Genomic DNA, 13,629 nt, shown 5'->3' with positions numbered 1-13,629 from the left:
TATGATGTATCATCTTTTTTTATATATAACTAGATTCGATTTGTTAAATTAAAAAAACATTTCATGTGCTCTCTTTGGTTTTGGTATTAGTTTACCTCATCTTTGTGGAAGACTTTGTTTCTTTCTTAAAGGCTAACCAAGGTTGAGAATGACTGGACCATATATGATCTTTGTTTCCTCCTGTTTCTAAAATTTTATTTCTGTTCTCATAGGATAGGATGTGCATATTCTTATAAATGAAGAACAACTCATTTGTCATATTACTTAACGAGTGGGGTGGAGTGGAAAAAATAAATGTTTTGGTAGGTATAGCCTGGAGCAAGTAGATACATGATTTGAATTTTTCAGTGAAGCAGAATTGACTCCAAGAAGCTGAATATCTATAGTAGAGGAGAAGGCAAAATTTTGCATACTTATGGTGGTATGCTAGAGTTGGCTCATGCTGGATTGAGAGTGCTAGATGTTAATTTTTCAGGAATTTTGCGAGCCAGTTATTAAATACAACCTATTAAAATTAAATTATATAACAAAATTAAATCCTACTAGAAAAATACTCAAAATACATTACTCCCTAATTATTTTACTGCTCTCTTTGCTATTGAGGTTATTTATGTCTGAAATACGATGTAGTGTGTTAGTAGGCATCCTATTGATAGCTTGAAATCTGCCATTCATATGGGAGACTTTGTACCACAAATGCAGGTTGGAGTATTTGTACCACAGAAATAGGCAGATGCTACAAATAGAGCTTAATTTGTTGATTGACTAGTCTTAAAGTGATAGATGAAATGCTAATAATCGTTTAACTTTAAATACATTTAATACATTCTAAGTCTGTTGTGAATAGCCCAAAATACTAAGGAAATATTTTTCTGGTATTAGACAATCATTATCAGCAAAGAAATTGCTCATGTCATTGACAAACAAGTAAAGTTCTGATAAGACTTTGTTGTTTCACTTTTGTCTTTTTAATGTAAATGAAATAAATGATCAACCATCATTAATGTTGGTATGGTATTCATTTGTCAGTTGCAGCCATAAGTTGGCTACAGAAACGAGTTCAGCAACAAATTAACTAAGACATTCTGTGAGAGTCTGTTGGCTATATGGAACTTACAGTAATAGGTAGTATATAGTTTATTGTTATTTGTTAGTTTTGTGGTACACAGTTTATTTTAGTGAAATTCATAACTAATCACACATATACACTCCCCACATACTTTTCCCCACCAGAGAGCTTATCTGTCTTCTGATACTGAGCAGTTTCTGTAGTTAGTTATATTAGCTGTGTCTTTCTCAGTTCCGGCTACCCAACACCTAGGAATTGATGGCTGCTGCTTAAGTCCTCAGGAAAAGGCCCAGAGTTTCGGTGAAGTTTCTTTTTGTTTTCCTGCTCTGCCCTCAGACTTTTCCAGGTCTGGCATGTGAGGCAGTATGGCACAGGTGGCAAACACAAGGCCTGTGGACCAAATCCGCCCCTCCACCTTGTTTTATGGGGCCCAGCCCCTTGTTTCTACCCAGCAGCAGTGCCGAGCTCCTTGCCCCTAGTTGAGGAGTAGTTACATTTATACAGTCCTAAAATTACATTTGGCCCTTTGAAGGCAGCCATGAGGGTGATATAGCCCCCAGTGAAAATGAGTTTGATATCCCTGGTATATTGGATAAGACTGGGACTATAAAAGCACACTATCTGGGTTAAATCCCAGCTCTTCCAGCCACTAGCCATGTAACTAGAAATAAGTTCATTGTACTTTTCTAAAATACAGATAATTAAAATACCTACAACTTACAGTAGTTGTGATTACTTAGTGAATTAGTACATGTAAAACACTATGGATAATGTTTTAATATGGTTGGTGCTAATCAAATGGTAGTTACAGCCTGTTGTTTGTCTCCCATTTGGAAATTGCAGAGATGCTCAGCCTTTGATGGAATACCTATCTGCTTGTCTTAGCACCTAAAGACAATTTTAATTGGCCAGGATGTCTTCTTTGGTCAAGAACTTGTGGGCATACGGAATTCATACCTTTTCTCCTTTCCCTCTATCATGTGATATTTTTCCCAGTAGTACTTGACTTTCTAATCACTCATTTCACATGTACTCTGGACTTAAGCTTATATCATTTTTGTGCAGGAATTCTCAATGCTGGTACTATTGACATTTTGAGCAAGGTATTTCTTGTGAGAGCCTGTCAAGAGCATTGTAGGATGTTTAGCAGCATCCATGACTTCTACTTATTAGATGCAGTTAGCACCATTCCCTCAAGTTGTGACAACTAAAAATGTCTAGAGATTGCCAAATGTCCTGAAGGGCAAAATCATACCTGGTTGAGAGCTACATTTTTAGAGGGGACTTTAGTGTGTGCTGTGATAGGAGACTGTGATTTGTTATTTTAGTGTTTCTTTGAATAAGCCATGACAGTTTTATTAATCATTACTTGTATTTTAGACTGCCATTAGTTTTATTCAATAGATCTTTCTCATACTTTCACTTTAGTATAGCTGTTTGATTTAGTTGCTGCTACTGGGATTAGTCAATAGAGCATCTTTTATTGGTGACTGCTCAAACTGATAGCTTTAAAAAAAATCCTTTCTTGCCTGTGTAGATGCCATGGACTTAGGCATCTGGGGAGGTTTTCAATGGATAACACCGACCTAAACTTTTTTTTTGTACATCATTGCACTTTGGTTTCAAAAAGGACAGAGAATCACATATTTTACTGATTTCACATCTTACATTATGTTCAGAGGTGGTTGGGAAAACAAATATTTCTTATGCCAAGAAAGGAAATTATTGCTTGGAGGTAGTTTGTTGTACTTAGGCAATCATAACTGAACTTTAGGCTCTTCAGAAAAAAAAAATAGTAACCCAGGGTATTTTATTTGAACTAAAATTATTGAAAAACGAAAGAACAAATACAGTATAAAGTGTTACTTGTAGTAAGTTCTTAAAACATGCTTTTGAATATAATCTTTATGCTTCAGATGTATGTGTATATGTGCATATTTTCTGGGAAGAATATGGTTTGTAATCCATAAATTAAAAATATCTGTTTCCTTTGGACATAGTTTGCCTTATCATATATTTTCATAATACCAAATTATTTTTAAAGTATTCTTACATTATGAATATGTAGTAAGAATATGTATAAATGATTGACTAGATTATGTGTAAATGAGTGACTTACAGAAGAGAAATATCCTACATTTATAGTTTAAATTAATACCCAAGCAAAATCAGTTTAATTTCCTTAATCAAAACATGGAAAAAAACTTCAGAAAAATATTATGAATGAAACAGATGAATAACCCTTAGAGGAATCGTATGCCATAGTACACCTACGTAATCTTAAGCTTATAATAACTAAACATTTCACAAAAAGGTTTAAATATGTTGCCTTTGATCAAAGAAAATATGAATATTTAAATAGACACTGAGATCTTTCTATAACTCATTCATTTTGTGAAACTAAGTATTTTTAAATTACCTTTCTTGGCAGAATTTTGTTTATCATTTTATTAATCTTTTCATTTTTATAGTACAAGATTGTTATTTATCTCAGTAATTTCCAGAAGTCTGTAAGTAATACATGCCTTTCTCAGTATTGATAACATGTTAGGTTATTATCAGAATATGGCAAAGATTACTTTTTAAAATGTGAAAGCTATGCCTGTATCTTCAAAAAATGTTCAAATGCCTTTACATTTTTTAATTTAAAATAAAAATTTTAATTGTAAAATAATAACAAAATATTACACATCTATTAGGATGGCCAAGAATCCAAAACATTGAAAATACCAAATGCTGACAAGGATGTGGAGCAGCAAGAATTGTTTTCTTTTTAAATTTTTAAAAAATGTTTTAATTAGAGAGAGAGGAAGGCAGGGAGAAAGAGAGAGGAAGAGAAACATCAATGTGAGAGAGAAGCATTTATTGGTTGCTTTTCTTATGTGCCCCAACCGGGACTGAACCCACAACCTAGGCACGTGCCCTGACTAGGCATCAAACCCACGACCTTTCAATTTGCAGGACGATGCCTGGCCAACTGAGCCACACCTGCAGAACAGGAACTCTTTTATTACTAGTGGGAATGCAAAGTGGTACAGCCATTTTGGAAGACCATGGCAATTTCTTATAAAACTCAACAGTCTTACCATATGATCTAACCATTAATCATGCTCCTTTGTATTTACTCAAATGAATTGAAAACATATGTCACACAAAAACTTTCACATGGATGTTTATAGCAGCTTTCTTCATAATTGCCAAAACTTGGAAGCAACCTAGATGTCTTTTGATTTAGTTTAATGCATTTTACATTTATCCAGGTTGTGTGGATCAGTAGTTCAGTCCTGTTTATTGCTGAGTAGTATTTCATTGTATGGCTGAACCATAGTTTGTCTAGTCATCAGTTGGAGGACATTTAAGTTGTTCCCAATTTTGGGTGATTAAGAATAAAGTTGCTGCATACATTTATGTACCGGTTTGTGTATGATCATAAGTTATTTTTTTGCTAGGGAAACTATCTAAAAATGAGATTGCTAACTTGCATTTGTGCTATTTGTAACTTTATGAGAAACATCCCAACTGTTTTCCAAATTGGTGGTATTACTTTGCTTTACCACCAGCAAAATATGAGCATGTGTATGTGTGTGAGTGAGTGTGTAAATATCCACACAAGGATATTGGGAGGTTTTATGCAGCATCCTTGTCAGTCCTAGGTATTATATAACTAGTGGGTGTAAACTACACAAAGGGCAAGGATGTTGTTCATCTTGTTCACTGTTGAAGTCCTACTGTTTGGTATAATACATGATAGTGTGTCTGCAATAAATATTTGTTGAATAAATATTAATCTGATCAGAAACATGGAATTCCAAAAGTCTGAATATTATGGTATTTTTTTCACAATGATATGTAACTTTATCATCATAAAACATGGATTTCCTTTTGTTTAGAGTGGCGACAGATCAGGAGATAACATGAAAACTTTGGGGTTCTTTTTGAATGTTTCATTTATGGACTTTAGTTGAATATGTCATTGAAGACAAATGCCATCTAGAGGCCCTTGGTACAGAAGTAGAGTGGGAATACTAGTGAAATTGATATTTATCTCAGGGTGTCTTCTAAGCTTTGATTGCCGCCAGTCTTTATGGTCTTACTATATGCAGTGTGATGTGCCAGGTGCTGTTTTTTAATTATCAGCTAATGAGCCCATTCAGGGAAGGTAAAAAATTTTATATGACATTTATGATGATTCATAGTTGTATATTGTTAAAATTAGATACTGATGAGGAAATAGAAACTTCAGAAATGCTGCAGTGTGGGGTTACTTTGCTTTATTAAAGGAGGTAAACTTAGATATATTTTCTCAGAAAGGAAAATGGTTTTAATGGTTAAGACTAAACGGGAATGATGGATGTTAGTAAAGGTGGGCATTTAATAAATGAAAAAGTAATGAGTTCCATAACCTTTGGGAATAAATGTTAATGGAAGACAGATTTATCTGAGAATGTGTAAAGATATAATGTCATTGAACTTTTGCTCTAAAATATAAGCAGAAATTTCTAATTTAGTCTTAATTTTGTCTTCTTCCAGTTTGGGGAACTCTGGCAACATTTGCATCTCTGCTTAAGATTGCAAACTACTGTTCAGATGATCAGTTAATATTTCCATGGAAATAAGTCTATGTCTAATGATTTGTATTTTAGGTTTGGATTCATTGAGTTAAAAGTTTCTGATTCGTAATGAAGCAGTCTTTGATGATTTTAGCATCCTCTCTTTCTTAGTCTGAATTTAAAATGAAGTAATATTCACCCCTATGTTCATTGCAGTATTATTTACAATAGCCAAGATATGGAAGCAACCCAAGTGCCCATCAATGGATGAGTGGATTAAAAAAGTTGTGGTCTATATACAATGGAATATTATAATTTATAAAAAAGGAATGAAATCTTACCATTTGAGACAGTTTGGACAGACCTAGAGAGTATTATGTTAAATAAGTCAGGAAAAGACAAATACCAAATGATTTCACTTATATGTGAAATCTAAATAACAAATACCATGATCTCACCTATTAGTGGAACCTAATCAACAAAACAAACAAGCAAGTGAAATATAACCAGAGACATTGAAATAAAGAACAAACTGACAGTAACCAGAGGGGGAGGTGGGTAGGGAGTAGGATAACAGGGGAAAGAAGGGGAAGGGTTGTCAAGGAACATGTATAAAAGACCCATGGACAAAGCCAAAAGGGGGTAGGATTGAGGATGGGAGGTGGGAAAAGTGGAGACAACTGTGCTTGAACAACAATAAAAAATAAATTAAAAAATTACAATATAAACAAACAAAATTAAACAGACTCATAGGTACAGAGAAAAGACACATGGTTGCCAGAGGAGTGGGGTTTGGAGGACTGGGCAAAATAGGTGACAGGATTAAGAAATACAATTTGATAGTTACAGAATCGTCATGGGGATGTAAAGTACAGGAGGAGGAATATAGTCCATATTGTAAAAATTTTGTATGATGGATACTGGAAATATTGGGAGAAGCACTTTTTATATTTAGTAATATGTCTAAGTAAAGTATATGATTGTCTAACCGCTATGCTATAAACCTGAAACTAATAACAAAATAATATTGATTTTAGACTGTAATTAATAAAAATAATTTAAAATGAAATCATTTGAATTGTGCTTAAAATCGGGTGCTGAGAGGGAAACTGTGGTTTAACACCATAAGGACTTCTATCTTTATATGCATTGTAGAGCCTGCTGTTTTTTTGGTAAACTACTTCAGATGACCAATATTGAGAGTATAGTTTTAGTCTTTAACAGATTGCTCTGATTCGGCTCAGATTATTATTACATTTCTTGTAGGGGAGAGAGGTAGTTATGATGCATTATTTTCCTAGCCCCAGACATGAAACCTGAGATTTGGGATTTTTTAACAGTAGTATATTTGGCTGTATTTCATATATATATTTTTAATATGCTATTCATTGAAACAGCATGTTATGTAGTTATCTTGTATTTTATTTTGGTTTTGAAAACTCCCAACTTCAATTTTCCCAGGGCTCCTTCAGTCATGCAAAATAAACAACAAAAATAATCTTGTTTATTTTCAGAATAGTTTATGTAGGAACTAAGAAGTAGGAGATGATCGGGTTTTTTTCAGGACTGATGCTTACCCTCAGGAATTTCGTGCTAGAATCTAGGAGGCCTGCGTAAGTGATGGGCTAAGGTCCAAGGAATGAAGGAGAGTAGATTCAAAGAAGCTTATGTGGTTAGTATTTGGAGGGCTATGTGGAGTATTTTTAATACTGTCAAAATGGGGCCAAAGACTGGGAAGTTTAAAAGGTTGTGTTGAGAAGAGGCTTTAAGTTTATTTTGTTATGTGATTAGGATCCCTAGTATAAATCAGGTCGATGTAATGGAAGGACCCTTTGGGAACTGATGTAAGATGTAGAAATTAGAAACTTAGAAACACTAATTCAAAAACCTGCTGCTTTCAGATTTTCATTCATTCATTCAAATAAACGAATGAACAAAATAGAAACAGACTCATAGATACAAAGGTCAGACATGTGGTTGCCAGAGGGGAGGGGGTTAGGGGCTGGGTATAAAAGGTACAGGGATTAAGAAGTATAAATTGGTAGTCACAAAATAGTCACAGGGATGTAATGTACAGCATGGGGAATAATAGTCAATAATATTATAACTATGTACAGTGGCAAGTGGGTACTTGAAATATTGGGTACCACTTTGTAACGTGTATGATTGTTTAACCCTATGCTTGAAACTAATACAAAATAATATTGAATGTAAACTGTAATTGAAAATTTAAAAAAATATTTCTCATCCTGGGAAGCAGAGAAGGAAGGAAATGCTTTGAAGCCCTCCTAGTTATTTAGTTATATTTTTCAAAGGTAAGGCTGTTTATTTTTATCCAATATTAAATAAACATTTTTAAATGGTAAAGAAAAAAACTTATTCCATTTCATAAGTTTGAAAAAGAAGATAGGAAAGGAAGTAATTGTTAATGCTTTCCAAAATAAAACATTTCAATTTCTTGGATAAAAAAATGAATCTGTCAGTATTTAAGCCTTTGAATGACCTATATATGAGAAACCATATTATCAGTGTAATATTTAGGGATTTAAATTAGCTTTGCTTATTATTTTATATTTTAAGTTATTTTAAAATAGGTTTTTGTGGTGTGTCTCCAAGGGGGTTGATACTGAGGAAGGAGAGAGAAAAAACTGAATAGAAGGAGTCAATAATATCAATTTTCCAAATTTGAGTTCTCCAAGTTATTAGTAGCACTTTGAAAACCATATGTTTGGGACAGTAGTGATTGCTGGAAGTATAGATTCTACTAAAGTACTTAGGTGACCCAAGTGAAAAATGTTTTAGCTTCAATCAGCCAATCCAAATCTAGATTCACGTTGAAGAATTAAGTAACTTGTATTTTTATTGGCTTCCTAGTCAAATCCAAAGAGACTGCTGACCCCTTATATGACAGTATTAATATTACTTTGGTTTTTATGTTGTAGGAATTGGTAAACATGTTATGGATCTGTTTTGCAGAAACAGATTTTGTAAATTTTAAGGGACTTACAAAGATTGAAACTTGTGAAATATTAAAAAATATATAGTTTTATATAGAAGCTGTTTGAAGATTAGAAATGGAGGGCTAGAAGAGGTTTTTAAAATACTTGGGGAAATTGAACACATGGATTTATTACCATTTCTTGAGGTTAATTTTTAGGAAAACATTGACTGTTAATTGCTGTTAGATGGGAAGGGTGGGTGGAAGATGGTATATTTTAGGATTATAAAACATAATCATTCCATAAATACATATTAAGTGCCTACTATGTGGAACTATATAGAGATATACAAAGGATATGGATCCACACAGAAATAACTCACAGTCCCCTTAAAAAACATGTCATGTAGTGAGAGCCCATGATTAAAACAGCCAAATTAAATTGACTTCTAATCATATGCATTATGCTTTATAAGAAGGATCTAAAATTAATGAAACATAAGTTTTTGCAAAATTTGTAGAATTTGTTTTTTATTCATCCTCATTGTAGGTAATGGATTTATAGCATGTCTTTGGATTTGGATCTGTTTGATTTAGCTTTAATCGTGGCTTTGATCTTGTGTTTTTGAGAGTCTTTATTAGTATGCAGAGGTACCCACAGAGAGACACATGCTTTGTCATGCACAGTAGAAATTCTGAAAACCTTGTTACACAGGTTGAATGTGGTAGAAACAAATTTTTTCCCATGTGGAAAATGATCTTATTCTTTGTGCTGTTTGAAGACCTGGGACAGTTATGGAAATAAAATATGATTTATTATCACCCAAGTTGTATGATAAAATTAAAGCAGAAAGGTTTAACCTGAAAATTTGGAAGCTAATTACTATAAGAGACCAATGAATCTGGAAAACTTTCTATTTGCCCCTTTTAGTAATGGTGATAGAATGGCTGTTTTCAACTATGGAAGTCAGAGGGCAAATTATGGTATGAGAAACTTTAATTGTACTCATAAACTAGTTTTGATTTCTTAAAACATAGAATACCTGTAATTTTTTTCTCTGTGTATAACAAATTTCAGACTGCCTGAAAGTAACTCTTCCATTGAGATATAAATTCTGAACTCTACTTAGAAACACTCCCAGATTTAGACACTTTCATTTTTTTGGCGTGTATGCGTCGTGTGTGTATGTTAAAGTATGAGCAAAGAATCAACTATAAATACTGTGATGCAATTTACTGATAGCATGCAGGAGCTTAATTAGGTTCAGGACTTTGTTATTTACTCTTCTTGTTAGATTTGAACTGGGTTTTATTTTCTACTAGTTACCAAGTGGTAATCCTTGTATTGGACCCCTTTCCTGGTTACTTTAAGAGCCATTTGTCATCTGTTTCATACATGCACAGTAGAGGAGTTTTATGTCCAGTTGGTCATCACTTTTTGATTGTTCAATGATTATTTTGTTAATTACACAAAGACTGTATGATATTAGTTTCAGTGAGGGTGGCCATGGAAACTCATCATCCAAATCTGACACTTTTGTGAGTGAAAAGAACTGACATTAATAATTATCTAAGAACAACAGATACAAATAAACCAAGCCTGACCCATGCAAATCAAGATATATGATCATCCTAATTAGTAAGCTTTTGATTGCAAATAACAGAAAACACAACTCAAACTAGTTCAAACAATAAGCAAAATGTACTACCTTGCATATCCAAAACCAAACCAAAACAAAACAGTGTTTGGGAGTACGACAGGTCTGGATTGGTGAGGAATCTGGCTTTCTTCCTGTACTTTCTAGACTCTGACTTCTATGGCTGGCTTCCCTTATAGTTGTTTGGATGGCTGCCAATAGCAATTTGATCATTTATGATTAGCAGAAGAGAGGGACCTGATTCTCCCATAAATATAGAAGAGTTTCAAGCCTTGTGATTATTAGATACTTCTGAACTAATTTATGTGACATGGGTAATGTCATGTGCTGGTTGTCTTAGATATGGGATATCTGAATATCACTGAGGCAAGAAGGATAGGATTATCCTGATTCTCCTAGACTAGTCAGAGTCCATTAAGAAAACTGGTGTAGGGTCAGTTTGTCTTGGAAAACAAGGCAGCTAAATGACAGGTAATGGGTGGAATGAATGTTTGGGAAGCAAACACAATGTTCATTGTGAAGTGCAGTGTCATTTCTTGTTTGAATTTTCCCCTATGAATCTTTTACTGAGTTCCTGCAAGAACATAACATACTGCAGATGTATTTTTCTTCTAGTGAGAATTTGTGGTATAAAATGACTTAGTAATCTAGCAAGGGGGAGACAAAAAAAGAAAACTTACTATCCCATTTTCCCTTCTTCTTCCTATAAGACTCTAATGATTTTTTTTTTTTACAGACTAATAGGGATGCCAAAGGAAAAATATGATCCTCCAGATCCTCGCAAAATTTATACCATCATGTCAGCAGAGGAGGTAGCCAATGGGAAAAAATCTCACTGGGCAGAATTAGAAATCTCGGGTGAGTAGAATCTGAAGCATTTAATTCAGGGTACAATGAACAAGAGTTGTATTGTTATATTTTTTATTTTGTACATTTTTAATTAGATGAAACAGTCAAGAAAATATACTGAGATACTAATGTTTTCCTATTTTATCTATAACTAAGTATATTTGTTCATATTCTTTTGAGATTAATACTTTGAGCCAGAGTTGGCATCTGTAATTGAAGACATTGGGAGTCCATTTTCTAAGTAAAATCTTTTTTTTTTTTCAAAAAATTTTTTAGGATTTTGTTTATTTTTAGAGAGAGAGGAAGGGAGAGAGAAAGAGAGGGAGAGAAACACCGATGTTAGAGAGATATGAGAGAGAAACATCAATTGGTGGCCTCACGCACCCCAACTGGGGACTGGGCCGGAATCCCATGCACGTGCCCTGGCTGGGAATGAAACCAGCAACCTTTTGCTTTGTGGGATGGTACCCAACCAACTGAGCTACATCACTCAGGGCTAAAATCAGGTTTTTTGACATAATAGATTTTGCTTTGGCTATTGCAGAGTTACTATTTTTGTAAGTTGAAACCTTTGTCATCCTCCTATCATCACAATGTTGGTAGAGTAAGAAAGTTAGAGGCTGTTTATTTCAACAAATGTGATTAACTATTATATGACCTTACATATTTAGGATTTGGTAAAATCGAATATGATTTCTAAAACCTCATAAACCCACTCTAATAGTGAGAAATGTAAACTCAACCGAAGGATGTTCTACAAAATAACTAATTAGTAGTCCTCAAAATTGTCAAGGTCAGAAAAACAAGGAAAGGGTGAGAAAGTGTCATAGACCAGAAGAGACTAAGGAGACCGAATGACTAAATGCAAAATTGAATCCTGGAACACAAAATTGTAAAAATGAGTGAAATCCAAATTAAATTAGTTAATAGTAATTTAGCATTGTTAGTTCTAGTTTTGACAAATGTACCATGGTAAGATAAGATGTTAATATTAGGGGAAATTGGATGAGTATACAGGAACTCTGTTTTATCTTGGTAACTTTTCTATATATCTAAAATTATTACAAAGTTAAAAGTTTATTAAAAATAGAATATGAGTACTGTTTTTCTTTTGTGAATTGATACAATACAGATTTTATATAGCGAATGTAGTTTTTTCCCCAAGGGGCTTTCATTTGGAGCATTAAACCCACATTATATTGTCAATAGCAAGAATTACCTGTACATTTAGCTAAAAAGGTAACTGGGTGAGTAGGTGATGGATAATCAAAAGAATGAATATGAATATTAGGTTAACCTAGGGTTTCTCACGTTGGTACTGCTGATACTTAGGGCCAGACAATCTTTTGTGGTTGTGGGCTGTTGTGCGCTGTAGGATGTTTAGCAGCATTTCTGCCCTCTACCCACTAGATGACAGTAGCACACCTCTAGTTTGACAACCAAAAATGTCTCCAGATTGCCAGAGTCCCTTAGGGAGTAAAATTGCCCCTGGTTGAGAACCTCTCAGTTAAACCCTGGGTAAAACTGAAATAAGTTTCTCTTAAAAACTTTGTTTTCCTATTAAAATGCAAAATCCTAGTTGGCATTTGAAGCCCAATTACATTGTAGATAGCATGAAGGGACCTGTGGTAGAAAGAACCCTGGACAGAAGATCTAAGTTTGAGTTTATTGCTACATGAAAAGTAACACTTCTCTTTTGAGATTTCATGTCCTCCCTACCTCCTGCTGCTTTTTAAATCAGAATCAATTGTTTGAAGTGATATATAATTAAAATATCATTTTGCTGTTGTAAAGTTTATAAAATAATCTTTTTTGGTGGGTTAAGCATTTTACTTGCATTTCAGTATTTCTTTTTTTAATTTCTTTTTTATAATTTATTTTTTTTAAGATTTTATTTATTTTAAGTGAAATAAGCCAGGCGGTGAGGGACAAATACTATATGAGCTCACCTTTAACTGGAATATAATCAACAAAAGAAAAAAGCAAATAATATATAACCAGAGACATTGAAGTTAAGAACAATCTAACAATAGCCAGAGGGGAGTGGGGAGAGGACAGTAGGGAGAGGGGTTTACAGGAACCACTATAAAGGACACATGGACAAAATCAAGGGAGAGGGTGGAGGCAGGGGAGAGAGGTGGGTTTGGATGGGGTGGGGTGGAGGGATGGGGAGAAAATGCAGACAACTGTAATTGAATAACAATAAAAATTTTTAAAAAAGAAAAAGATTTTATTTATTTTTAGAGAGAGGAAGGGAGGGAGCAAGACAAGGAGATAAACATCAACATGTGGTTGCCTCTCACGCACTCCCTGTTGGGGACCCGGCCCACAATCCAGGCACGTGCCCTGACTGGGAATCAAACCAGCAGCCCTTTGGTTTGCGGGCTGGTACTCAGTCCACTGAGCCACATCAGGCAGGGCTCAATATTCTTGAAACAATCCAATGGATATAGGTATAATAATGATAATTTTCATTGACATTTATAAGTGAGGAAACTGTAAGGCAGAGTGTTTAAGTAACTCACACACTCTCAATCAGGTAGTATGTGGCAAAACTGGTACTTG

General features: G+C 34.1%; 1 protein-coding gene across 5 annotated transcripts in view; it reads left to right on the top strand.

The window, feature by feature from the left end:
- Nucleotides 1-13,629, top strand: part of CNOT6L (CCR4-NOT transcription complex subunit 6 like) — a 99,556-nt gene that overhangs the window by 26,357 nt on the left and 59,570 nt on the right. For all 5 annotated transcript variants that reach the window (XM_053923343.2, XM_045184918.3, XM_053923342.1 and 2 more), the window contains exon 2: nucleotides 10,952-11,073. In XM_053923343.2, coding sequence (XP_053779318.1) covers nucleotides 10,952-11,073 — 122 coding nt within the window. The remainder of the gene's footprint in view (nucleotides 1-10,951; nucleotides 11,074-13,629) is intronic.

The sequence above is a fragment of the Desmodus rotundus genome, chromosome 4 (assembly GCF_022682495.2).
Source record: "Desmodus rotundus isolate HL8 chromosome 4, HLdesRot8A.1, whole genome shotgun sequence".
Lineage (NCBI taxonomy): Eukaryota > Metazoa > Chordata > Mammalia > Chiroptera > Phyllostomidae > Desmodus > Desmodus rotundus.
This window is presented reverse-complemented; position numbering and strand designations above follow the sequence as displayed.